A 27,365-nucleotide genomic window follows, 5' to 3' on the forward strand; every position below is an offset into this window, starting at 1 on the left:
CTCCCTCAGTACTGACCCTCTGACGGTGCAGCACTCCCTCTGTACTGACCCTCTGACAGTGCAGCACTCCCTCAGTACTGACCCTCTGACAGTGCAGCACTCCCTCAGTACTGACCCTCTGACAGTGCAGCACTCCCTCAATACTGACCCTCTGACAGTGCAGCACTCCCTCAGTACTGACCCTCTGACAGTGCGGCGCTCCCTCAGTACTGACCCTCTGACAGTGCAGCACTCCCTCAGTACTGACCCTCTGACAGTGTGGCACTCCCTCAGTACTGACCCTCTGACAGTGCAGCACTCCCTCAGTACTGACCCTCTGACAGTGCGGCGCTCCCTCAGTACTGACCCTCTGACAGTGCGGCACTCCCTCAGTACTGACCCTCTGACAGTGCGGCACTCCCTCAGTACTGACCCTCTGACAGTGCAGCACTCCCTCAGTACTGACCCACTGACAGTGCGACACTCCCTCAGTACTGACCCTCTGACAGTGCGGCACTCCCTCAGTACTGACCCTCTGACAGTGCAGCACTCTCTCAGTACTGACCCTCTGACAGTGCGGCGCTCCCTCAGTACTGACCCTCTGACGGTGCAGCACTCCCTCAGTACTGACCCTCTGAAAGTGAGCACTCCCTCAGTACTGACCCTCTGACAGTGTAGCACTCCCTCAGTACTGACCGTCTGACAGTGCAGCACTCCCTCGGTACTAACCCTCTGACCGTGCAGCACTCCCTCAGTACTGACCGTCTGACAGTGCAGCACCCCCTCAGTACTGACCGTCTGACAGTGCGGCACTCCCTCAGTACTGACCCTCTGATAGTGCAGCACTCCCTCAGTACTGACCCTCTGACAGTGCGGCACTCCCTCAGTACTGACCCTCTGACAGTGCAGCACTCCCTCAGTACTGACCGTCTGACAGTGCAGCATTCCCTCAGTACTGACCGTCTGACAGTGCGGCACTCCCTCAGTACTGACCCTCTGACAGTGCAGCACTCCCTCAGTACTGACCGTCTGACAGTGCAGCACTCCCTCAGTACTGACCGTCTGACAGTGCAGCACTCCCTCAGCACTGACCCTCTGACAGTGCAGCACCCCCTCAGTACTGACCCTCTGACAGTGCAGCACTCCCTCAGTACTGACCCTCTGACAGTGCGGCACTCCCTCAGCACTGACCCTCTGACAGTGCAGCACTCCCTCAGTATTGACCCTCTGACAGTGCAGCACTACCTCAGCACTGACCCTCTGACAGTGCAGCACTCCCTCAGTACTGACCCTCTGACAGTGCAGCACTCCCTCAGTATTGACCCTCTGACAGTGCAGCACTACCTCAGTACTGACCCTCTGACAGTGCGGCACTCCCTCAGTACTGACCCTCTGACAGTGCGGCACTCCCTCAATACTGACCCTCTGACAGTGCAGCACTACCTCAGCACTGACCCTCTGACAGTGTGGCACTCCCTCAGTACTGACCCTCTGACAGTGCAGCACTCCCTCAGTACTGACCCTCTGACAGTGCAGCACTCCCTCAGTACTGACCCTCTGACAGCGCAGCACTCCCTCAGTACTGACCCTCTGACAGTGCGGCACTCTCTCAATACTGACCCTCTGACAGTGCAGCACTCTCTCAGTACTGACCCTCTGACAGTGCAGCACTCCCTCAGTACTGACCCTCTGACAGTGCAGCACTCCCTCAATACTGACCCTCTGACAGTGCAGCACTCCCTCAGTACTGACCCTCTGACAGTGCGGCGCTCCCTCAGTACTGACCCTCTGACAGTGCAGCACTCCCTCAGTACTGACCCTCTGACAGTGTGGCACTCCCTCAGTACTGACCCTCTGACAGTGCAGCACTCCCTCAGTACTGACCCTCTGACAGTGCGGCGCTCCCTCAGTACTGACCCTCTGACAGTGCGGCACTCCCTCAGTACTGACCCTCTGACAGTGCGGCACTCCCTCAGTACTGACCCTCTGACAGTGCAGCACTCCCTCAGTACTGACCCACTGACAGTGCGACACTCCCTCAGTACTGACCCTCTGACAGTGCGGCACTCCCTCAGTACTGATCCTCTGACAGTGCAGCACTCCTCAGTACTAACCCTCTGACAGTGCGGCACTCCCTCAGTACTGACCCTCTGACAGTGCAGCACTCTCTCAGTACTGACCCTCTGACAGTGCGGCGCTCCCTCAGTACTGACCCTCTGACGGTGCAGCACTCCCTCAGTACTGACCCTCTGAAAGTGAGCACTCCCTCAGTACTGACCCTCTGACAGTGCAGCACTCCCTCGGTACTAACCCTCTGACCGTGCAGCACTCCCTCAGTACTGACCGTCTGACAGTGCAGCACCCCCTCAGTACTGACCGTCTGACAGTGCGGCACTCCCTCAGTACTGACCCTCTGACGGTGCAGCACTCCCTCAGTACTGACCCTCTGACAGTGCAGCACTCCCTCGGTACTAACCCTCTGACCGTGCAGCACTCCCTCAGTACTGACCGTCTGACAGTGCAGCACCCCCTCAGTACTGACCGTCTGACAGTGCGGCACTCCCTCAGTACTGACCCTCTGACGGTGCAGCACTCCCTCAGTACTGACCCTCTGACAGTGCAGCACTCCCTCGGTACTAACCCTCTGACCGTGCAGCACTCCCTCAGTACTGACCGTCTGACAGTGCAGCACCCCCTCAGTACTGACCGTCTGACAGTGCGGCACTCCCTCAGTACTGACCCTCTGACGGTGCAGCACTCCCTCAGTACTGACCCTCTGAAAGTGAGCACTCCCTCAGTACTGACCGTCTGACAGTGCAGCACTCCCTCGGTACTAACCCTCTGACCGTGCAGCACTCCCTCAGTACTGACCGTCTGACAGTGCAGCACCCCCTCAGTACTGACCGTCTGACAGTGCGGCACTCCCTCAGTACTGACCCTCTGATAGTGCAGCACTCCCTCAGTACTGACCCTCTGACAGTGCGGCACTCCCTCAGTACTGACCCTCTGACAGTGCAGCACTCCCTCAGTACTGACCGTCTGACAGTGCAGCATTCCCTCAGTACTGACCGTCTGACAGTGCGGCACTCCCTCAGTACTGACCCTCTGACAGTGCAGCACTCCCTCAGTACTGACCGTCTGACAGTGCAGCACTCCCTCAGTACTGACCGTCTGACAGTGCAGCACCCCCTCAGTACTGACCCTCTGACCGTGCAGCACTCCCTCAGTACTGACCGTCTGACAGTGCAGCACTCCCTCAGTACTGACCATCTGACAGTGCAGCACTCCCTCAGCACTGACCCTCTGACAGTGCAGCACCCCCTCAGTACTGACCCTCTGACCGTGCAGCACTCCCTCAGTACTGACCGTCTGACAGTGCAGCACTCCCTCAGCACTGACCCTCTGACAGTGCAGCACCCCCTCAGTACTGACCCTCTGACAGTGCGGCACTCCCTCAGTACTGACCCTCTGACAGTGCGGCACTCCCTCAGTACTGACCCTCTGACAGTGCAGCACTCCCTCAGTACTGACTCTCTGACAGTGCAGCACTCCCTCAGTATTGACCCTCTGACAGTGCAGCACTACCTCAGCACTGGCCCTCTGACAGTGCAGCACTCCCTCAGTACTGACCCTCTGACAGTGCAGCACTCCCTCAGTATTGACCCTCTGACAGTGCAGCACTACCTCAGCACTGACCCTCTGACAGTGCAGCACTCCCTCAGTACTGACCCTCTGACAGTGCGGCACTCCCTCAGTGCTGACCCTCTGACAGTACGGCACTCCCTCAGCACTGACCCTCTGACAGTGCAGCACTCCCTCAGTACTGACCGTCTGACAGTGCAGCACTCCCTCAGCACTGACCCTCTGACAGTGCAGCACCCCCTCAGTACTGACCCTCTGACAGTGCAGCACTCCCTCAGTACTGACCCTCTGACAGTGCGGCACTCCCTCAGTACTGACCCTCTGACAGTGCAGCACTCCCTCAGTATTGACCCTCTGACAGTGCAGCACTCCCTCAGTACTGACCCTCTGACAGTGCAGCACTCCCTCAGTATTGACCCTCTGACAGTGCAGCACTACCTCAGTACTGACCCTCTGACAGTGCGGCACTCCCTCAGTACTGACCCTCTGACAGTGCGGCACTCCCTCAATACTGACCCTCTGACAGTGCAGCACTACCTCAGCACTGACCCTCTGACAGTGCAGCACTCCCTCAGTACTGACCCTCTGACAGTGCAGCACTCCCTCAGTACTGACCCTCTGACAGTGCAGCACTCCCTCAGTACTGACCCTCTGACAGTGCGGCACTCTCTCAATACTGACCCTCTGACAGTGCAGCACTCTCTCAGTACTGACCCTCTGACAGTGCAGCACTCCCTCAGTACTGACCCTCTGACAGTGCAGCACCCCCTCAGTACTGACCCTCTGACAGTGCAGCACTCCCTCTGTACTGACCCTCTGACAGTGCAGCACTCCCTCAGTACTGACCCTCTGACAGTGCGGCACTCCCTCAGTCCTGACCCTCTGACGGTGCAGCACTCCCTCTGTACTGACCCTCTGACAGTGCAGCACTCCCTCAGTACTGACCCTCTGACAGTGCAGCACTCCCTCAATACTGACCCTCTGACAGTGCAGCACTCCCTCAGTACTGACCCTCTGACAGTGCAGCACTCCCTCAGTACTGACCCTCTGACAGTGCGGTGCCCCCTCAGTACTGACCCTCTGACAGTGCAGCACTCCCTCAGTACTGACCCTCTGACAGTGCGGCACTCCCTCAGTACTGACCCTCTGACAGTTCAGCACTCCCTCAGTACTGACCCTCTGATAGTGCGGCACTCCCTCAGTACTGACCCTCTGACAGTGCGGCACTCCCTCAGTACTGACCCACTGACAGTGCAGCACTCCCTCAGTACTGACCCTCTGATAGTGCGGCACTCCCTCAGTACTGACCCTCTGACAGTGCGGCACTCCCTCAGTACTGACCCTCTGACAGTGCAGCGCTCCTTCAGTACTGACCCTCTGACAGTGCAGCACTCCCTCAGTACTGACCCTCTGACAGTGCAGCACTCCCTCAGTACTGACCCTCCGACAGTGCGGCACTCCCTCAGTACTTACCCTCTGACAGTGCAGCGCTCCCTCAGTACTGACCCTCTGACAGTGCAGCACTCCCTCAGTACTGACCCTCTGATAGTGCAGCACTCCCTCAGTACTGACCCTCTGACAGTGCGGCACTCCCTCAGTACTGACCCTCTGACAGTGCAGCTCTCCCTCAGTACTGACCCTCTGACAGTGCAGCACTCCCTCAGTACTTACCCTCTGACAGTGCAGCTCTCCCTCAGTACTGACCCTCTGACAGTGCAGCTCTCCCTCAGTACTGACCCTCTGACAGTGCAGCACTCCCTCAGTACTGACCCTCTGACAGTGCAGCTCTCCCTCAGTACTGACCCTCTGACAGTGCAGCACTCCCTCAGTACTGACCCTCTGACAGTGCAGCTCTCCCTCAGTACTGACCCTCTGACAGTACAGCACTCCCTCAGTACTGACCCTCTGACAGTGCGGCACTCCCTCAGTACTGACCCTCTGACAGTGCAGCACTCCCTCAGTACTGACCCTCTGACAGTGCAGCACTCCCTCAGTACTGACCCTCTGACAGTGCAGCACTCCCTCAGTACTGACCCTCTGACAGTGCAGCACTCCCTCAGTACTGACCCTCTGACAGTGCGGCACTCCCTCAGTACTGACCCTCTGACAGTGCAGCACTCCCTCAGTACTTACCCTCTGACAGTGCAGCACTCCCTCAGTACTGACCCTCTGACAGTGCAGCACTCCCTCAGTACTGACCCTCTGACAGTGCAGCACTCCCTCAGTACTGACCCTCTGACAGTGCAGCACTCCCTCAGTACTGACCCTCTGACAGTGCGGCACTCCCTCGGTACTGACCCTCTGACAGTGCAGCACTCCTTCGGTACTGACCCTCTGACAGTGCAGCACTCCCTCAGTACTGACCCTCTGACAGTGCGGCACTCCCTCAGTACTGAGCCTCTGACAGTGCAGCACTCCCTCAGTGTTGACCCTCTGACAGTGCGGCACTCCCTCAGTACTGACCGTCTGACAGTGCGGCACTCCCTCAGTACTGACCCTCTGACAGTGCAGCACTCCCTCAGTACTGACCCTCTGACAATGCAGCACTCCCTCAGTACTGACCCTCTGACAGTGCGGCACTCCCTCAGTACTGACCCTCTGACAGTGCGGCACTCCCTCAGTACTGACCCTCTGACAGTGCGGCACTCCCTCAGTACTGACCCTCTGACAGTGCGGCACTCTCTCAGTACTGACCCTCTGACAATGCAGCACTCCCTCAGTACTGACCCTCTGACAATGCAGCACTCCCTCAGTACTGACCCTCTGACAGTGCGGCTCTCCCTCAGTACTGACCCTCTGACAGTGCAGCACTCCCTCAGTACTGACCCTCTGACAGTGCAGCACTCCCTCAGTACTGACCCTCTGACAGTGCGGCTCTCCCTCAGTACTGACCCTCTGACAGTGCAGCACTCCCTCAGTACTGACCCTCTGACAGTACAGCACTCCCTCAGTACTGACACTCTGACAGTGCGGCACTCCCTCAGTACTGACCCTCTGACAGTGCAGCACTCCCTCAGTACTGACCCTCTGACAGTGCAGCACTCCCTCAGTACTGACCCTCTGACAGTGCAGCACTCCCTCAGTACTGACCCTCTGACAGTGCAGCACTCCCTCAGTACTGACCCTCTGACAGTGCGGCACTCCCTCAGTACTGACCCTCTGACAGTGCAGCACTCCCTCAGTACTGACCCTCTGACAGTGCAGCACTCCCTCAGTACTGACCCTCTGACAGTGCAGCACTCCCTCAGTACTGACCCTCTGACAGTGCAGCACTCCCTCAGTACTGACCCTCTGACAGTGCAGCACTCCCTCAGTACTGACCCTCTGACAGTGCGGCACTCCCTCGGTACTGACCCTCTGACAGTGCAGCACTCCCTCGGTACTGACCCTCTGACAGTGCAGCACTCCCTCAGTACTGACCCTCTGACAGTGCGGCACTCCCTCAGTACTGAGCCTCTGACAGTGCAGCACTCCCTCAGTGTTGACCCTCTGACAGTGCGGCACTCCCTCAGTACTGACCGTCTGACAGTGCGGCACTCCCTCAGTACTGACCCTCTGACAGTGCAGCACTCCCTCAGTACTGACCCTCTGACAATGCAGCACTCCCTCAGTACTGACCCTCTGACAGTGCGGCACTCCCTCAGTACTGACCCTCTGACAGTGCGGCACTCCCTCAGTACTGACCCTCTGACAGTGCGGCACTCCCTCAGTACTGACCCTCTGACAGTGCGGCACTCTCTCAGTACTGACCCTCTGACAATGCAGCACTCCCTCAGTACTGACCCTCTGACAATGCAGCACTCCCTCAGTACTGACCCTCTGACAGTGCGGCTCTCCCTCAGTACTGACCCTCTGACAGTGCAGCACTCCCTCAGTACTGACCCTCTGACAGTGCAGCACTCCCTCAGTACTGACCCTCTGACAGTGCGGCTCTCCCTCAGTACTGACCCTCTGACAGTGCAGCACTCCCTCAGTACTGACCCTCTGACAGTGCAGCACTCCCTCAGTGGGACTTGAAGCCACGACCGTTCTAACTCAGAAATCGGGGGGCTGTCCCTGAGCAATGACTAGATCCTCCCGTGTTGCAGCATTTGATTTGTCGGCTGGTGTGATGTGAGAGACGGATCGCTCCCTCCCTCTCTCTCTCTCTCTCTCTCTCTCTCCCTCTCTCTCTCTCTCTAATCCCCGGTGATCCCATCTCTCTCGGGAAAGGTTGTTTTTCCAGCTCTGCTGTTGAATCGTGACCTCGGTAAACAGCCCCTGTCCCGCTCAGCTGACAGTCACAATGTCACCACGGAAAACAAACTCTCAGCTCCGACCTCACCCACGCCCAGCGCAACCTGACTCACCTGGGAATCGCCCGCACCAGCCCCACAGCGACTCCGAGAGCGCACACTTCCCCCTCGCCGTCGCTCGGTCGCGACCTGCCGCAGCCCCTCTCGGATGCAGTTCGACTACACGGGGCATCGCCATCCGCTGTCATGTCGGCTGAAGGACCGGTGAGGCCCCCAGAGGGAGAGGTGAGCGCCGCGGCGATTGTAAAGTCATTTTTTTAAAAAAAAATCCTTCAAGCCAGTCGCAGGACGAGAGAGCGTGGATGTCAGGGGCGGAATTCTCCCTGTTCCAGGGCCAGGGTGAGAGAGAAAGATGGGAGGAGAGCGGGAGAGAGAGAGAGACAGAGACAGAGAGGGAGATTGAGAAAGCGAGAGACTCAGAGATAGAGAAAGAGAGTGAGACAGAGAGAGATAGAGAAAGAGAGAGATAGAGAGAGAGACAGAGAGAGAGACAGAGACAGAGACAGAGAGAGAGACAGAGAGAGAAACAGAGAGAGAGATAGAGAGAGACAGAGAGAGAGACAGACAGACAGAGAGAGAGAGACAGAGAGAGACAGACAGAGAGACAGACAGGCAGAGAGAGACAGAGAAACAGACAGAGAGAGAGACAGTCAGGCAGAGAGAGACTGTGAAACAGAGAGAGAGACAGACAGACAGAGAGAGACAGAGAAACAGAGACAGAGAGAGAGAGAGACGGACAGACAGAGAGAGACAATGAGAGAGAGACAGACAGGCAGAGAGAGAGAGACAGACAGAGAGAGACAGAGAAACAGAGACAGAGAGAGAGAGAGACGGACAGACAGAGAGAGACAGAGAGAGAGACAGACAGGCAGAGAGAGACAGAGAGAGAGAGACAGGGAGAGAGTGAGAGAAAGAGAGATGCAGAGAGAGAGAGAAACAGAGAGAGGCAGAGAGAGAGAGAGACAGAGAGAGAGAGGCAGAGAGAGAGGCAGAGAGAGAGAGAGACAGAGAGGAAGAGGCAGAGAGAGAGACAGAGAGAGGCAGAGAGAGAGAGAGACAGAGAGAGACAGAGAGAGGCACAGAGAGAGAGGGACAGAGAGAGAGAGAGACAGAGAGAAAGAGGCAGAGAGAGAGAGACAGGGAGAGAGAGAGAGAGACAGAGAGAGGCAGAGAGAGAGACAGTCAGGCAGAGAGAGACAGAGAAACAGAGCGAGGGAGACAGACAGACAGAGAGAGACAGAGAAACAGACAGAGAGACAGAGAGAGAGAGAGACAGTCAGGTAGAGAGAGACTGTGAAACAGAGAGAGAGACAGACAGACAGAGAGAGACAGAGAAACAGACAGACAGAGAGAGAGGGAGACAGTCAGGCAGAGAGAGACTGTGAAACAGAGAGAGAGAGAGACAGACAGAGAGAGACAGAGAAACAGAGAGAGAGAGAGACGGACAGACAGAGAGAGACAATGAGAGAGAGACAGACAGGCAGAGAGAGAGAGAGAGACAGACAGACAGAGAGAGACAGAGAAACAGAGACAGAGAGAGAGACAGTGAGACAGAGAGAGAGAGACAGAGAGAGAGAGAGAGAAACAGAGAGAGAGAGAGAGACAGAGAGAGAAACAGAGAGAGACAGAGAGAGAGACAGACAGACAGAGAGAGAGACAGAGAGAGAAACAGAGAGAGATAGAGAGAGACAGAGAGAGACAGACAGAGAGAGACAGAGAAACAGACAGAGAGACAGAGAGAGAGACAGACAGACAGAGAGAGACAGAGAAACAGAGCGAGAGAGACAGACAGACAGAGAGAGACAGAGAAACAGACAGAGAGACAGAGAGAGAGACAGACAGACAGAGAGAGACAGAGAAACAGAGACAGAGAGAGAGAGAGACGGACAGACAGAGAGAGACAGACAGGCAGAGAGAGAGAGAGAGACAGACAGACAGAGAGAGACTGTGAAACAGAGAGAGAGACAGACAGACAGAGAGAGACAGAGAAACAGAGACAGAGAGAGAGAGAGACGGACAGACAGAGAGAGACAATGAGAGAGAGACAGACAGGCAGAGAGAGACAGAGAGAGAGAGACAGGGAGAGAGAGAGAGAGAGAGATGCAGAGAGAGAGAGAAACAGAGAGAGGCAGAGAGAGAGAGAGACAGAGAGAGAGGCAGAGAGAGAGGCAGAGAGAGAGAGAGACAGAGAGGAAGAGGCAGAGAGAGAGACAGAGAGAGGCAGAGAGAGAGAGAGACAGAGAGAGACAGAGAGAGGCACAGAGAGAGAGGGACAGAGAGAGAGAGAGACAGAGAGAAAGAGGCAGAGAGAGAGAGACAGGGAGAGAGAGAGAGAGACAGAGAGAGGCAGAGAGAGAGACAGTCAGGCAGAGAGAGACAGAGAAACAGAGCGAGGGAGACAGACAGACAGAGAGAGACAGAGAAACAGACAGAGAGACAGAGAGAGAGAGAGACAGTCAGGTAGAGAGAGACTGTGAAACAGAGAGAGAGACAGACAGACAGAGAGAGACAGAGAAACAGACAGACAGAGAGAGAGGGAGACAGTCAGGCAGAGAGAGACTGTGAAACAGAGAGAGAGAGAGACAGACAGAGAGAGACAGAGAAACAGAGAGAGAGAGAGACGGACAGACAGAGAGAGACAATGAGAGAGAGACAGACAGGCAGAGAGAGAGAGAGAGACAGACAGACAGAGAGAGACAGAGAAACAGAGACAGAGAGAGAGACAGTGAGACAGAGAGAGAGAGACAGAGAGAGAGAGAGAGAAACAGAGAGAGAGAGAGACGGACAGACAGAGAGAGACAGAGAGAGAGACAGACAGGCAGAGAGAGAGAGACAGACAGACAGAGAGAGACAGAGAGACAGAGACAGAGAGAGAGAGAGACGGACAGACAGAGAGAGACAGAGAGAGAGACAGACAGGCAGAGAGAGACAGAGAGAGAGAGAGAGAGAGAGAGATGCAGAGAGAGAGAGAAACAGAGAGAGGCAGAGAGAGAGAGAGACAGAGAGAGAGAGGCAGAGAGAGGCAGAGAGAGAGACAGAGAGAGGCAGAGAGAGAGAGAGACAGAGAGGAAGAGGCAGAGAGAGAGACAGAGAGAGGCAGAGTGAGAGAGAGACAGAGAGAGGCACAGAGAGAGAGGGACAGAGAGAGAGAGAGAGACAGAGAGAATGAGGCAGAGAGAGAGAGACAGAGAGAGGCAGAGAGAGAGACAGAGGGAGGCAGAGAGAGAGAGGCAGAGAGAGAGAGAGACAGAGAGAGAGAGAGAGACAGAGAGAGATGGTAGTGCACCTGAGACAGATGAAGGCACAGATTCGGTGAGGGAACGTGGGAAGGTGATGGAGGGGTGCTGAGTGAACGGGTGGGGAGATAGGAAGCTGTTGTGGGGGGGGGGGGGGGGGCGGGGGTGAGGGTGGGCGGGGGAGGACGAGCAGGGGGGAGATATATGGCGAGGAATGGGATTGGTGGAGGGGGGGGAGAGTTGTGTGTGTGAGGCAGGCGAGGGGGTGGAGAGGGGGAAGGGGACAGGAGCAGGAGGGTGGATCGAGACTGGGAAGGGGAGATGGGGGGGAGGGGGCGGAAGAAAAGGAGAGGCGAGAGTGGGGGTGGGGGTGGGGAGGGAAGGAGACACCAGGAGTCGGGTCACCCATCAGCGCCTTTCCTCGAGGAATGACCCCCCCCCCCACACCCTTTGGAAAGGAGGGAATCTCGGGTGTGAAACACTTGTTGACGGAAAGCTTGGGAAGTTGGCTCCCGGCCAAGCTCGGGAATGATCTTTTCAGCTGTTTCCTTGTTTATCAGAAACATGCGAGCTCTCCGGGGGGAAAAGGGGCAAATGCCGAGGGAAACACAGAACGGAGGATGGTCGCTGCCAGTCCTCGACGCCAGAAACGTCTCCACTGAACCATGGCGGTGACCCGCTCGGGGTCATTCCTATCGGTCTCCGTGACCTCCGTCCCTCTCCTGACCATCACCCTGGAATCACGCCGGACAACCTGGGCGTCACCTCAACCTCTCACCCATACGGCTTAGCATCATTGTCTTATATACTTCTACATCTAGCTCCCTCCAGTGGTTGACTTGTACATTTCAGTGACCTCTTGCAGTTCTGACATTTAAGGATGATGCAACAACGGTATAACATTCCGGCCCCCGTATCCTGCTCCGTCACTGAGTCCGCCCATTCCCAACCCCGTCACATGGCCCGGCCCCTCCCCACCCCAGTCTCATCCTCAAAGGGAGCCCTCATCCCGGCCCCTGGCCCCCTCCCAGACCCGACCATTCCGACTCCCGCTCCGGACAGCTCTCCCACATCCAAACGTCTGTTTTCTTCAGCTCAAACAGCCCTCCCTGACTCGGTAACCTCCCCCAGTCCCCTACAACCCTCCCTATCTCTGTAACCTCCTCCAGCCCCTACAACCCTCCCTATCTCTGTAACCTCCTCCAGCCCCTACAACCCTCCCTATCTCTGTAACCTCCTCCAGCCCCTACAACCCTCCCTATCTCTGTAACCTCCTCCAGCCCCTACAACCCTCCCTATCTCTGTAACCTACCCCAGCCCCTACAACCCTCCCTATCTCTGTAACCTCCTCCAGCCCCTACAACCCTCCCTATCTCTGTAACCTCCTCCAGCCCCTACAACCCTCCCTATCTCTGTAACCTCCTCCAGCCGCTACAACCCTCCCTATCTCTGTAACCTCCTCCAGCCCCTACAACCCTCCCTATCTCTGTAACCTCCTCCAGCCCCTACACCCCTCCCTATCTCTGTAACCTCCTCCAGCCCCTACAACCCTCCCTATCTCTGTAACCTCCTCCAGCCCCTACACCCCTCCCTATCTCTGTAACCTCCTCCAGCCCCTACACCCCTCCCTATCTCTGTAACCTCCTCCAGCCCCTACAACCCTCCCTATCTCTGTAACCTCCTCCAGCCCCTACACCCCTCCCTATCTCTGTAACCTCCTCCAGCCCCTACAACCCTCCCTATCTCTGTAACCTCCTCCAGCCCCTACACCCCTCCCTATCTCTGTAACCTCCTCCAGCTCCTACACCCTCCCTATCTCTGTAACCTCCTCCAGCCCCTCCAACCCTCCCTCTCTCTGTAACCTCCTCCAGCCCCTACAACCCTCCCTATCTCTGTAACCTCCTCCAGCCCCTACAACCCTCCCTATCTCTGTAATCTCCTCCAGCCCCTACACCCCTCCCTATCTCTGTAACCTCCTCCAGCCCCTACACCCCTCCCTATCTCTGTAACCTCCTCCAGCCCCTACAACCCTCCCTATCTCTGTAACCTCCTCCAGCCCCTCCACCCCTCCCTATCTCTGTAACCTCCTCCAGCCCATACAACCCTCCCTATCTCTGTAACCTCCTCCAGCCCCTACACCCCTCCCTATCTCTGTAACCTCCTCCAGCCCCTACAACCCTCCCTATCTCTGTAACCTCCTCCAGCCCCTACACCCCTCCCTATCTCTGTAACCTCCTCCAGCCCCTACAACCCTCCCTATCTCTGTAACCTCCTCCAGCCCCTACACCCCTCCCTATCTCTGTAACCTCCTACAACCCTCCCTATCTCTGTAGCCTCCTTCAATCCCTACAACCCACCCTATCTCTGTAACCTCCTCCAGCCCCTACAACCCTCCCTATCTCTGTAACCTCCTCCAGCCCCTACAACCCTCCCTATCTCTGTAACCTCCTCCAGCCCCTACAACCCTCCCTATCTCTCTAATCTCCTCCAGTCCCTACAACCCACCCTATCTCTGTAACCTCCTCCAGCCCCTACAACCCTCCCTATCTCTGTAACCTCCTCCAGCCTCTACAACCCTCCCTATCTCTGTAACCTCCTCCAGCCGCTACAACTCTCCCGGTCTCGGTAACCTCCTCCAGCCCCTACAACCCTCCCTATCTCTGTAACCTCCTCCAGCCCCCTACAACCCTCCCGATCTCTGTAACCTCCTCCAGCCCCTACAACCCTCCCTATCTCTGTAACCTTCTCCAGCCCCCACAACCCTCCCTATCTCTGTAACCTCCTCCAGCCCCTACAACCCTCCCTATCTCTGTAACCTTCTCCAGCCCCTACAACCCTCCTTATCTCTGTAACCTCCTCCAGCCCCTACAACTTTAACTTCCCAAATATTGAGTGGAAACTCTTTAGATCAAATAGTTTGGATGGGGTGGTGTTTGTGCAGTGTGTCCAGGAAGCTTTTCTAACACAGTATGTAGATTGTCCAACCAGAGGAGGGGCAATATTGGATTTAGTACTGGGTAATGAACCAGGGCAAGTGATAGATTTGTTAGTGGGGGAGCATTTTGGAGATAGTGACCACAATTCTGTGACTTTCACTTTAGTAATGGAGAGGGATAGGTACGTGCAACAGGGCAAGGTTTACAATTGGGGGAAGGGTAAATACGATGTTGTCAGACAAGAATTGAAGTGCATAAGTTGGGAACATAGGCTGGCAGGGAAGGACACAAGTGAAATGTGGAACTTGTTCAAGGAACAGGTGCTACGTGTCCTTGATATGTATGTCCCTGTCAGGCAGGGAAGAGATGGTCGAGTGAGGGAACCATGGTTGACAAGAGAGGTTGAATGTCTTGTTAAGAGGAAAAAGGTGACTTATGTAAGGCTGAGGAAACAAGGTTCAGACAGGGCATTGGAGGGATACAAGATAGCCAGGAGGGAACTGAAGAAAGGGATTAGGAGAGCTAAGAGAGGGCATGAACAATCTTTGGCGGGTAGGATCAAGGAAAACCCCAAGGCCTTTTACACATATGTGAGAAATATGAGAATGACTAGAGCGAGGGTAGATCCGATCAAGGACGGTAGCGGGAGATTGTGTATTGAGTCTGAAGAGATAGGAGAGGTCTTGAATGAGTACTTTTCTTCTGTATTTACAAATGAGAGGGGCGATATTGTTGGAGAGGACAGTGTGAAACAGATTGGTAAGCTCGAGGAAATACTTGTTAGGAAGGAAGATGTGTTGGGCATTTTGAAAAACTTGAGGATAGACAAGTCCCCCGGGCCTGACGGGATATATCCAAGGATTCTATGGGAAGCAAGAGATGAAATTGCAGAGCCGTTGGCAATTATCTTTTCGTCCTCACTGTCAACAGGGGTGGTACCAGGGGATTGGAGAGTGGCGAATGTCGTGCCCCTGTTCAAAAAAGGAACTAGGGATAACCCTGGGAATTACAGGCCAGTTAGTCTTACTTCGGTGGTAGGCAAAGTAATGGAAAGGGTACTGAAGGATAGGATTTCTGAGCATCTGGAAAGACACTGCTTGATTAGGGATAGTCAGCACGGATTTGTGAGGGGTAGGTCTTGCCTTACAAATCTTATTGAATTCTTTGAGGAGGTGACCAAGCATGTGGATGAAGGTAAAGCAGTGGATGTAGTGTACATGGATTTTAGTAAGGCATTTGATAAAGTTCCCCATGGTAGGCTTCTGCACAAAGTAAGGAGGCATGGGATAGTGGGAAATTTGGCCAGTTGGATAACGAACTGGCTAACCGATAGAAGTCAGAGAGTGGTGGTGGATGGCAAATATTCAGCCTGGATCCCAGTTACCAGTGGTGTACCGCAGGGATCAGTTCTGGGTCCTCTGCTGTTTGTGATTTTCATTAATGACTTGGATGAGGGAGTTGAAGGGTGGGTCAGTAAATTTGCAGACGATACGAAGATTGGTGGAGTTGTGGATAGTAAGGAGGGCTGTTGTCGGCTGCAAAGAGACATAGATAGGATGCAGAGCTGGGCTGAGAAGTGGCAGATGGAGTTTAACCCTGAAAAGTGTGAGGTTGTCCATTTTGGAAGGACAAATATGAATGCGGAATACAGGGTTAACGGTAGAGTTCTTGGCATTGTGGAGGAGCAGAGAGACCTTGGGGTCTATGTTCATACATCTTTGAAAGTTGCCACTCAAGTGGATAGAGCTGTGAAGAAGGCCTATGGTGTGCTCGCGTTCATTAACAGAGGGATTGAATTTAAGAGCCATGAGGTAATGATGCAGCTGTACAAAACCTTGGTAAGGCCACATTTGGAGTACTGTGTACAGTTCTGGTCGCCTCATTTTAGGAAGGATGTGGAAGCTCTGGAAAAGGTGCAAAGAAGATTTACCAGGATGTTGCCTGGAATGGAGAGTAGGTCTTACGAGGAAAGGTTGAGGGTGCTAGGCCTTTTCTCATTAGAGCGGAGAAGGATGAGGGGCGACTTGATAGAGGTTTATAAGATGATCAGGGGAATAGATAGAGTAGACAGTCAGAGACTTTTTCCCCAGGTGGAACACACCATTACAAGGGGACATAAATTTAAGGTGAAAGGTGGAAGATATAGGAGGGATATCAGAGGTAGGTTCTTTACCCAGAGAGTAGTGGGGGCATGGAATGCACTGCCTGTGGAAGTAGTTGAGTCGGAAACATTAGGGACCTTCAAGCAGCTGTTGGATAGGTACATGGATTACGGGAAAATGATATAGTGTAGATTTATTTGTTCTTAAGGGCAGCACGGTAGCATTGTGGATAGCACAATTGCTTCACAGCTCCATGGTCCCAGGTTCGATTCCAGCTTGGGTCATTGTCTGTGCGGAGTCTGCACGTCCTCCCCGTGTCTGCGTGGGTTTCCTCCGGGTGCTCCGGTTTCCTCCCACAGTCCAAAGATGTGCGGGTTAGGTGAATTGGCCAATGATAAATTGCCCTTAATGTCCAAATTGCCCTTGGTGTTGGGTGGAGGTGTTGAGTTTGGGTAGGGTGCTCTTTCCAAGAGCTGGTGCAGACTCAAGGGGCCGAATGGCCTCCTTCTGCACTGTAAATTCAATGATAATCTATGATTAATCTAGGACAAAGGTTCGGCACAACATCGTGGGCCGAAGGGCCTGTTCTGTGCTGTATTTTCTATGTTCTATGTTCTATGTAACCCTCCCTATCTCTGTAACCTCCTCCAGTCCCCACAACCCTACCTATCTCTGTAACCTCCTCCAGTCCCTACAACCCTCCCTGTCTCGGTAACCTTCTCCAGCCCCTACAACCCTCCCTATCTCTGTAACCTCCTCCAGCCCCTACAACCCTCCCTATCTCTGTAACCTCCTCCAGTCCCTACAACCCTCCCTGTCTCGGTAACCTCCTCCAGCCCCTACAACCCTCCCTATCTCTGTAACCTCCTCCAGCCCCTACAACCCTCCCTATCTCTGTAACCTTCTCCAGCCCCTACAACCCTCCTTATCTCTGTAACCTCCTCCAGTCCCCACAACCCTCCCTATCTCTGTAACCTCCTCCAATCCCTACAACCCTCCCTATCTCTGTAACCTCCTCCAACCCCGACAACCCTCCCTCTCTCTGTAACCTCCTCCAGCCCCTACAACCCTCCTTATCTCTGTAACCTCCTCCAGTCCCGACAACCCTCCCTATCTCTGTAACCTCCTCCAGCCCCTACAACCATCCCTATCTCTGTAACCTTCTCCAGCCCCTACAACCCTCCCTATCTCTGTAACCTCGTCCAGCCCCTACACCCCTCCCTCTCTCTGTAACCTCCTCCAGCCCCTACAACCCTCCTTATCTCTGTAACCTCCTCCAGTCCCGACAACCCTCCCTATCTCTGTAACCTCCTCCAGCCCCTACAACCCTCCCTATCTCTGTAACCTTCTCCAGCCCCTACAACCCTCCCTATCTCTGTAACCTCCTCCAGCCCCTACAACCCTCCCTATCTCTGTAACCTTCTCCAGCCCCCTACAACCCTCCTTATCTCTGTAACCTCCTCCAGCCCCGACAACCCTCCCTATCTCTGTAACCTCCTCCAGGCCCTACAACCCTCCCTATCTCTGTAACCTCCTCCAACCCCTACAACCCTCCCTATCTCTGTAACCTCCCCCAGCCCCTACAACCCTCCCTATCTCTGTAACCTCCTCCAGCCCCTACAACCCTCCCTATCTCTGTAACCTCCTCCAGCCCCTACAACCCTCCCTATCTCTGTAACCTTCTCCAGCCCCTACAACCCTCCCTATCTCTGTAACCTCCTCCAGCCCCTACAACCCTCCCTATCTCTGTAACCTTCTCCAGCCCCCTACAACCCTCCTTATCTCTGTAACCTCCTCCAGCCCCGACAACCCTCCCTATCTCTGTAACCTCCTCCAGGCCCTACAACCCTCCCTATCTCTGTAACCTCCTCCAACCCCTACAACCCTCCCTATCTCTGTAACCTCCCCCAGCCCCTACAACCCTCCCTATCTCTGTAACCTCCCCCAGCCCCTACAACCCTCCCTATCTCTGTAACCTCCTCCAACCCCTACAACCCTCCCTATCTCTGTAACCTCCCCCAGCCCCTACAACCCTCCCTATCTCTGTAACCTCCCCCAGCCCCTACAACCCTCCCTATCTCTGTAACCTCCCCCAGCCCCGACAACCCTCCCTATCTCTGTAACCTCCTCCAGGCCCTACAACCCTCCCTATCTCTGTAACCTCCTCCAGCCCCTACAACCCTCCCTATCTCTGTAACCTCCCCCAGCCCCTACAACCCTCCCTATCTCTGTAACCTCCCCCAGCCCCTACAACCTTCCCTATCTCTGTAACCTCCTCCAGTTTGTTTGTGACTGGCAGTATAACTCCATTCTTGGAGCCTGCGAGGATGGGTGCATGTTGCACCTTCGAAATATGTAAACCTGTGCCCCAGATTGGGTGCAAATGGAGGAGGCCTTCTGTAAAGGGACAACCCTCCAGGCCCTGGCCACGGCAGCACTCCCATCCTCCTCGGCAAGCTACACAACGAGCCCAGTGCTAGCGGCCACGCTGAGAACGTGGGCCCAGCTGAGGCAACACTGGATGACTAAGATATCCCCCATGGCCCCCATCTGCGGCAATCACAGATTCCCCCCCAGCCATGCTGGATACCCCCTTCAAAGGATGGAGGCGGGACGGGGGCACATTGACGATCGAGGACTTCTACGTAGGGCACAGACTGGCGACACTGGACGAACTGACGAGGAAGAGGAGTCTAGCAAAAGGACAGGAATTGAGACACCTCCAAATAAAACACTTCCTCCGCAAAGACACAGGGGGGTACCCTGGTGATGCACTATCAATTACCACAAAGACGAGAGTAGTGGAAAAATCGAGGCTTTATTGAGCAAAGATGTTGTGCCTCCTGCAGCTGTCACTAGAATGGCTGTAGCACGGGTGAGCACCCACATTTATACTCCGCCTACTGGGTGGAGCCAGCAGGTAGGGATTTGCCCATGTACCTCTACTATACGTGTCTTACCGTAATACATGTAATACTGCTAGTGGTGACTACCACACCCGGGGCCCCAGAAACCACAAAGGACCAAGTAGAGAGAGCCCCCCCCCCCCCTGGCTATGTGGGAAAATATACGGACAGCTACTGGGCAGAGCTCGAACACCAGTGGACGGGACCAGCCAAAGATGGGAGGACGAACTGGGGACAGAGGTAGGAAGGGGACTCGGGAGCGAGGCACCGAGCAGGGACAACTCCGCCTCCTCGCGCAGCTCAAAGCGGCGCACAGAGCACGCAGCCGACCCGAACCCGAATGAGCCGGTTCTTCCCGGAGGTGGGGGCGAGCGGTGCGAAGGAGGGGGGGGGGGGGCCGGCTAACCACGCCCACGTGCTCTGGGCTGGCTGGGTCCCGGACCGCCTTCTCCCGGGCCATGTCCAAGGCGGCGGGGGGTGAGGGTGAGGCCGTGCCCGATTGAGAAGCGGAGAGGAGGGAGGGAGGGGGGGACCGTAGGCCGGATCTCGAGGGCGGCGAAATGTAGATCAGGTCAATTGAACGAATGACAAAATAAAATCACAATAAAGGAAATTAACCCGCGTCAGAGAAATGAGACACATATGGACGATTGTTTCTAAATATGAGAAATGGCAATAAAAAGATTTTCCAAAAAAAATATATGAAGGCCCGTCTCGTGGACAACGCATCGCCGTATCTTCGGACGCGATCGGATTTCCTATTGTCCCAGCAATCCTGGTTCTAGAGCGACATTCCGATCTCTGCAACAGGCATCGAGGTGGAAATCAGAGGACGTGTAGTCGGGGCCCAACATGTCCGTTCTGGCCCTGCAGCCCATCTATGCTGCCCCCCCCCCCCACCCCCGGAGGCACGGCCTCCTCAACGCCTCGACGGGAAACCCTTCCTGGTTCCGAACCCCTCCATTCAATCCCCCCCCCCCCCCCCCCCCACACCCTCCTCCGCTCCGGGTACATCGATCCCGGCATCTCCCGAGCCCCCCCCCCCCCCCCAGGTTGACGGAGGCCCCCATCCCCATTCCGGTCCACCATCCCAATTCAGGAATCGCAGACCGCACGGCAAGCGGCCAAACACTGGATTTCGATAACCGAATCGGGGCGTTGGTTCTTTAACTATTCTCCCGGAGGCGAACGCTTAATGACTTCAGCAGGCTGGAGAGAATTCTACCCTGAATTCTGGCCAATAGGGTCGCTTGGACTGAGAGGGCAGAATTGCGGATTAATAATGCCTCGTCTTAAATCAACAGCTTCTCGAATAATGCAGCACTCCCTCAGTACTGACCCTCTGACAGTGCAGCACTCCCTCAGTACTGACCCTCTGACAGTGCGGCACTCCCTCAGTACTGACCCTCTGACAGTGCAGCACTCCCTCAGTACTGACCCTCTGACAGTGCAGCACTCCCTCAGTACTGACCCTCTGACAGTGCAGCACTCCCTCAGTACTGACCCTCTGACAGTGCAGCACTCCCTCAGTACTGACCCTCTGACAATGCAGCACTCCCTCAGTACTGACTCTGACAGTGCTGCACTCCCTCAGGACTGACCCTCTGACAGTGCGGCACTCCCTCAGTACTGACTCTCTGACAGTGCTGCACTCCCTCAGGACTCACCCTCTGACAGTGCAGCACTCCCTCAGTACTGACCCTCTGACAGTGCAGCACTCCCTCAGTACTGACTCTCTGACAGTGCAGCACTCCCTCAGTACTGACCCTCTGACAGTGCAGCACTCCCTCAGTACTGACCCTCTGACAGTGCGGCACTCCCTCAGTACTGACCCTCTGACAGTGCGGCACTCCCTCAGTACTGACCCTCTGACAGTGCGGCACTCCCTCAGTACTGACCCTCTGACAGTGCGGCACTCCCTCAGTACTGACCCTCTGACAGTGCAGCACTCCCTCAGTATTGACCCTCTGACAGTGCGACACTCCCTCAGTACTGGCCCTCTGACAGTGCGGCACTCCCTCAGTACTGACCCTCCGATAGTGCAGCACTCCCTCAGGACTGACCCTCTGACAGTGCAGCACTCCCTCAGTACTGACCCTCTGACAATGCAGCACTCCCTCAGTACTGTCCCTCTGACACAGTGCAGCACTCCCCCAGTACTGACCTTCTGCCAGTGCAGCACTCACTCAGTACTGACCCTCTGACAGTGCAGCTCTCCCTCAGTACTGACCCTCTGACAGAGTGGCACTCCCTCAGTACTGACCCTCTGACAGTGCAGCACTCCCTCAGTACAGACCCTCTGACAGTGCAGCTCTCCCTCAGTACAGACCCTCTGACTGTGCAGCACTCCCTCAGTACTGACCCTCTGACAGTGCAGCACTCCCTCAGTACTGACCCTCTGACAGTGCAGCACTCCCTCAGTACTGACCCTCTGACAGTGCAGCACTCCCTCAGTACTGACCCTCTGACAGTGCAGCACTCCCTCAGTACTGACCCTCTGACAGTGCAGCACTCCCTCAGTACTGACGCTCTGACAGTGCGGCACTCCCTCAGTACTGACCCTCTGACAGTGCAGCACTCCCTCAGTACTGACCATCTGACAGTGTGGCACTCCCTCCGTACTGACTCCCCCGCAGCGCTGCGTCCTAGAGGTACTAAGGAACAATCTGATTTATTTTCTTTCCAGCTGATCGCTATGACTGCGGCCATGACGAAACACGAGGAAGCCAGCCGCATCCCGGTGACCGAGCCTCTCTCCCAGATTCCCGGACTGCCGGATTACTTCCCCAGCGCCCAGCTGCCTCCGGGAACCTACATGGCACCGGGGCTGGATCCGGAACTGGAGGAGGAAGAGCTCGACGATGAACGTAGGAAGCTGAGGAACCTCGGAGTAAGTGTCTGAGGTCCATGACCAAGAGCCAAGTCATTTCTGGGGAAGGGATTTTCGTGGTGCGCCAGTTGGGGGAGCAGTTCAAATCCGGGGCTCCGTACTTTGGGAACGGGGTCAGAGTCTTGGAGGGGGGTGCGGAGGAGATCGAGCAGGAGTGGCGAGGGAATGAGGGGGTTCCTTGAAGGTGGAGGCACGGGGGAGAAACGTCCATCGTTCTCCTTGGTGCAGGGGAGGTTAAGGGAGCATTCAATCGAGGCGCTCAAAAGCACAATGGGGCTTTTATTGGAAAATTATTAATAATAGGGCAGCTGGCTCGCGCAGGCCCGTGGCGACCGTGTGGGGCAGGACGATGCAAACCACGCCCGCCTGATGCCCGTACACGGGTGTGAATGTTCATCGAGGCCTTCCTGAGTGACCCTGCCCAAACCGCACACAACCAGGGTCATGGGGGTGGGGGGCCGGTTAGAGGAATCTGGGCGTCCTAGGGAATGAACCAAAGAAGTCTGGTGCCCAGGTACAGTTGGCGGTTGGTGAAGCTGGCAGATTGCGGGCGGAATTGAGTATAAACTCTTATGGGCCCAGGGTTTAGGGAACCCCAATGTGTATCATGGAGTTCCCCTGACCCACAACTTTTACTAGATTGCGGTATGGGGAGCGCACGGCCCACTCTCCAGGTGTGGGACAGCAGAAATGGAAAAGTATTTTTTTAAACAAAACAATGTTTATCCTATGAACTCAAGTTAATCTTTTTAAAACCAACAGTGACTATCTTAGCAACCAGTAAATCAAATTCCCCCCCGCCCCCCACAAAGAATACAACACTAAGTAACCGTATGCTGTCCTTGTAACATCCAAAAGACTTAACAAACCTTCAGACAGGAACATTTAATACTGAGACCTTTTTTACAATTCTGAGTTCACCAGATTTCATAGAATTTACAGTGCAGAAGGAGGCCATTCGGCCCATCGAGTCTGCACCGGCTCTCGGAAAGAGCACCCCACCCAAGGTCAACACCTCCACCCTTTCCCCGTAACCCAGTAACCCCACCCAACACTAAGGGCAATTTAGCATGGTCAATCCACCTAACCTGCACATCTTTGGACTGTGGGAGGAAACCGGAGCACCCGGGGGAAACCCACGCAGACACGGGGAGGATGTGCAGACTCCGCACAGACAGTGACCCAAGCCAGAATCGAACCTGGGACCCTGGAGCTGTGAAGCAATTGTGCTATCCACAACGCTACCGTGCTGCCCTTCAATTATCCATAGATAGTCTTTGGATGGCAGAGATCACCTTCGGATGCAGCTCACTGAAAGGAAACACAGGCACACCCGAGCTTTTCTCAAACTGAAACTAAAAAAACAGAAGCGGAGCTCAGCTCCACCCACACTCTGACATCACTCCAGTAACATGAGCAGCTCCATTTCTTAAAGGTACATTTCTTAAACACCCATTTCTTAAAGGGTATTCTCACGTGACAAAACATAGGAAGGTTGTACCTCGGTTCTGCAAGACGTTGGTGAGGAGCAATGGAAAGGTAGATTATTATCTAAATGGAGAGAGACTGCGGGTGAGTGAAGTGCAGAGGGATCTAGGTGTTCGAGTGCATGGATCACAAAAAGCTAGCAGGCAGGCCCAGCAAGTAGTTAAGAGGGCAAAACGCATTTTGCCCGCTGGAGGTTCTTGTTGCAATTGTCCAGGGGGTTGGTGAGGTCTCACCTGGGGTACTGCGTACAGGTTTGCTCCCCTTATCTTCACAAAGGGATTTGGTAACACTGGAGGCAACTCAAAGTTAGGGTGGAAGTGAGGGCTTATGTGGGTCGGTGCAGACTCGATGGGCCGAATGGCCTCCGTCTGCACTGTATGTTCTATGTTAATTCCTGTGACGAGAGGGTTGTCCTATCAAGAGAGATTAAATAGTCTGGGTGCGGAGAGGATGTTACCCTCTTCTGGGGGAATCTAGAACGAGGGTGGGGGGGGGGGGGGGGGAGAGGGGGTCAAGTCGCAAGCCCGACCTTCGATCCCAAACGGCTTGCGGCCCGCTCAGGATTGGCCAGCCAGTGCTGCCCCCCCCCCCCCTTTGCCGCGGAATCACGTCTCGCGGTGGATGCACGGTCGAGGGGCTTCGGGAGCTGAGTGGGTTGGTGGCGGAGGGGTGGGGTGGAGGGGGGCGGGGGGGGGGGTATGGAGGAGGGGCCAATGTTACAGGGCGAGGTTGGATGTCGAGTGACGGTTCTCTCTTCTTCCCACTAGTTCGGACAAGCGGTTTCGGGAATCTGCAGCGCCTCGTTTGGACTGATCATTATATTCATCTCCAAGTGGAACCTAAGTTTCCCCATCCTGTTGGGGACGCCCTGGTGGACTGGCGTTCTGGTAAGGGCCGTTTTGCGTGCTGCGGTAGAACGGGAAGGCGCTCGGCCGAGCCGGAGGCGCGACGTGCCGTAAAGAGAGGCAAAGGGGGCAGCACTGGCTGGACAATCCTGCGCGCGCCGCCCGTCAGGACACACACAAGAAGACCAAATTTCAGACACACAACAATTTGCACCTCAGGAGAAAATAGCTGCTGATTGGTTGGCAGCTTCTGACCGACCGGTCAATTGCGGAAGCAAATCGTTGGCGGGTACAGCGGCAGGTAGTTAGACTGAATGTCGCACCAATCAGACAATCGAACCACGCCGTACGTTCATTCGCCTGTTTGTGACGGCCGAGTGCAAGCTGTACTTAAGCAGCCCCCTCCCCACGTCCGTCAAACAAAACACTGACCGTATGCTGTGATTCCTCAATTGGGCAGCACTTTCTGAAGAATTCTGAGTGCGCTTGATAGACACATCAACAGCCAATTTAGGAGAATCGGTTCCGCTCGCAACGTGGCCTTCCTAAAGCTCGCAGGAAGTGACACACGCTCATACTCTGTGACCCCCTCATCTGCAAACAAAAAGGAATTAAAAAGAGCGGGAGCTGAGAGTCAGAGCGGAGGCGGTCAGCAAGATAGGGAGGGTAGTAGGGGCTGGAGGAGGTTACAGAGATAGTGAGGGCTGTAGGGACTGGAGGAGGTTACAGAAGCAGGGAGGGTTGTAGGGGCTGGAGGAGGTTACAGAGATAGGGAGGGTTGTAGGAGGATACAGAGATAGGGAGGGTTGTAGGGGCTGGAGGAGGTTACAGAGATAGAGAGGGTTGTAGGGGCTGGAGGAGGTTACAGAGATAGGGAGGGTTGTAGGGGCTGAGGGAGGTTACAGAGATAGGGAGGGTTGTAGGGGCTGGAGGAGGTTACAGAGATAGGGAGGGTTGTAGGGGCTGGAGGAGGTTACAGAGATAGGGAGGGTTGCAGGGCTGGAGGAGGGTACAGAGATAGGGAGGGTTGTAGAGCTGGAGGAGGTTACAGAGATAGGGAGGGTTGTAGGGGCTGAGGGAGGTTACAGAGATAGGGAGGGTTGTAGGGGATGGAGGAGGTTACTGAGATAGGAAGGGTTGTCGGGGCTGGAGGAAGTTACAGAGATAGGGAGGGTTGTAGGGGCTGGAGGAGGTTACAGAGATAGGGAGTGTTGTCGGGACTGGAGGAGGTTACAGAGATAGGGAGGGTTGCAGGGGCTCGAGGAGTTTACAGAGATAGGGAGGGTTGTAGGGGCTGGAGGAGGTTACAGAGATAGGGAGGGTTGTAGGGGCTGGAGGAGATTACAGAGATAGGGAGAGTTGTAGGGGCTGGAGGAGGTTACAGAGATAGGGAGGGTTGTAGGGGCTGGAGGAGGTTACAGAGATAGGGAGGGATTTAGGGGCTGGAGGAGGTTACAGAGATAGGGAGGGTTGTCGGGACTGGAAGAGGTTACAGAGATAGGGAGGGTTGTAGGGGCTGGAGGTTACAGAGATAGGGAGGGTTGTCGGGACTGGAGGAGTTTACAGAGATAGGGATGGTTGACGGGACTGGAGGAGGTTACAGAGATAGGGGGTTGTAGGGGCTGGAGGAGGTTACAGAGATAGGGAGGGGTGTAGGGACTGGAGAAGGTTACAGAGATAGGGAGGGTTGTCGGGACTGGAGGAGGTTACAGAGATAGGGAGGGTTATCGGGGCTGGAGGAGGTTACAGAGTTGGGAGGGTCGGAGGGACTGGAGGAGGTTCCGGAGATAGGGAGGGTTGTAGGTACTGGAGATGGTTACAGAGATAGGGAGGGTTGTAGGAGGTTACAGGGATAGGGAGGGTTGTAGGGACTGGAGGAGGTTACAGAGATAGGGAGGGTTCTTGGGGCTGGAGGAGGTTAGAGAGATAGGGAGGGGTGTAGGGACTGGAGAAGGTTACAGAGATAGGGAGAGTTGTCGGGACTGGAGGAGGTTACAGAGATAGGGAGGGTTGTAGGGGCTGGAGGAGGTTACAGAGATAGGGAGGGATGTAGGGACTGGAGGAGGTTACAGAGATAGGGAGGGTCGGCGGGACTGGAGGAGGTTCCGGAGATAGGGAGGGTTGTAGGGACTGGAGGAGGTTACAGAGATAGGGAGGGTTGTAGGGGCTGGAGGAGGTTACAGAGATAGGGAGGGATGTAGGGACTGGAGGAGGTTACAAAGATAGGGAGGGTTGTCTGGACTGGAAGAGGTTACAGAGATAGGGAGGGTTGTCGGGACTGGAGGAGGTTACAGAGATAGGGAGGGTTGTCGGGACTGGAGGAGGTTACAGAGATAGTGAGGGTTGTCGGGGATGGAGGAGTTTACAGAGATAGGGAGTGTTGTAGGGGTTGGAAGAGGTTACAGGGATAGGGAGGGTTGTAGGGACTGGAGGAGGTTACAGAGATAGGGAGGGTTGTCGGGACTGGAGGAGGTTACAGAGATAGGGAGGGTTGTCGGGGTTGGAGGAGGTTACAGAGATAGGGAGGGTCGGAGGGATTGGAGGAGGTTCCGGAAATAGGGAGGGTTGTCGGAACTGGAGGAGGTTACATAGATAGGGAGGGTTGTCGGGGCTGGAGGAGGTTACAGAGATAGGGAGGGTCGGAGGGACTGGAGGAGGTTACAGAGATAGGGAGGGTTGTCGGGACTGGAGGAGGTTACATAGATAGGGAGTGTTGTAGGGGCTGGAGGAGGTCACAGAGATGATGAGGTGGGACTCGGGGTGAAGTCTGGCACTGTTCCGGTGGAGGGTGTTGGCGGGCTCGGTGATGGTGTGGGTGCTGAACCCAAGGTGGGAAGCTGAGATTTTTCCAGTGCTGTCAGTTTCTGCTATTGCTTTCCGGATGTTTGAGACAATGTCTCCTCTCTGCTGCAGGCCACTGTGGCCGGACTGATGGCGCTCGCCGTGCGGAGAACAGCTAACAAGTCAATGGTGAGTATCCTGTTGTTATTGTGCTGCCCTGCCTGTGCCCTCCTGGGACACAGTCACTGCCCCAGTATCAATACAG

At 55.3% G+C, this 27,365-nt stretch overlaps 1 protein-coding gene across 1 annotated transcript in view; it reads left to right on the forward strand.

Annotated features, from left to right (window-relative positions):
- Positions 1-7,967: 7,967 nt before the first annotated feature.
- LOC140411562 (membrane-spanning 4-domains subfamily A member 5-like) overlaps positions 7,968-27,365 on the forward strand; it is a 41,984-nt gene continuing 22,586 nt past the window's right edge. The window contains exons 1-4 of the mRNA XM_072500644.1: positions 7,968-8,141; positions 21,783-21,986; positions 24,242-24,361; positions 27,233-27,289. Of these exons, the coding sequence (XP_072356745.1) occupies positions 8,103-8,141; positions 21,783-21,986; positions 24,242-24,361; positions 27,233-27,289 (420 nt within the window). The 5' untranslated portion in view covers positions 7,968-8,102. The remainder of the gene's footprint in view (positions 8,142-21,782; positions 21,987-24,241; positions 24,362-27,232; positions 27,290-27,365) is intronic.

Source organism: Scyliorhinus torazame, chromosome 4 (assembly GCF_047496885.1).
Source record: "Scyliorhinus torazame isolate Kashiwa2021f chromosome 4, sScyTor2.1, whole genome shotgun sequence".
NCBI classification, from domain to species: domain Eukaryota; kingdom Metazoa; phylum Chordata; class Chondrichthyes; order Carcharhiniformes; family Scyliorhinidae; genus Scyliorhinus; species Scyliorhinus torazame.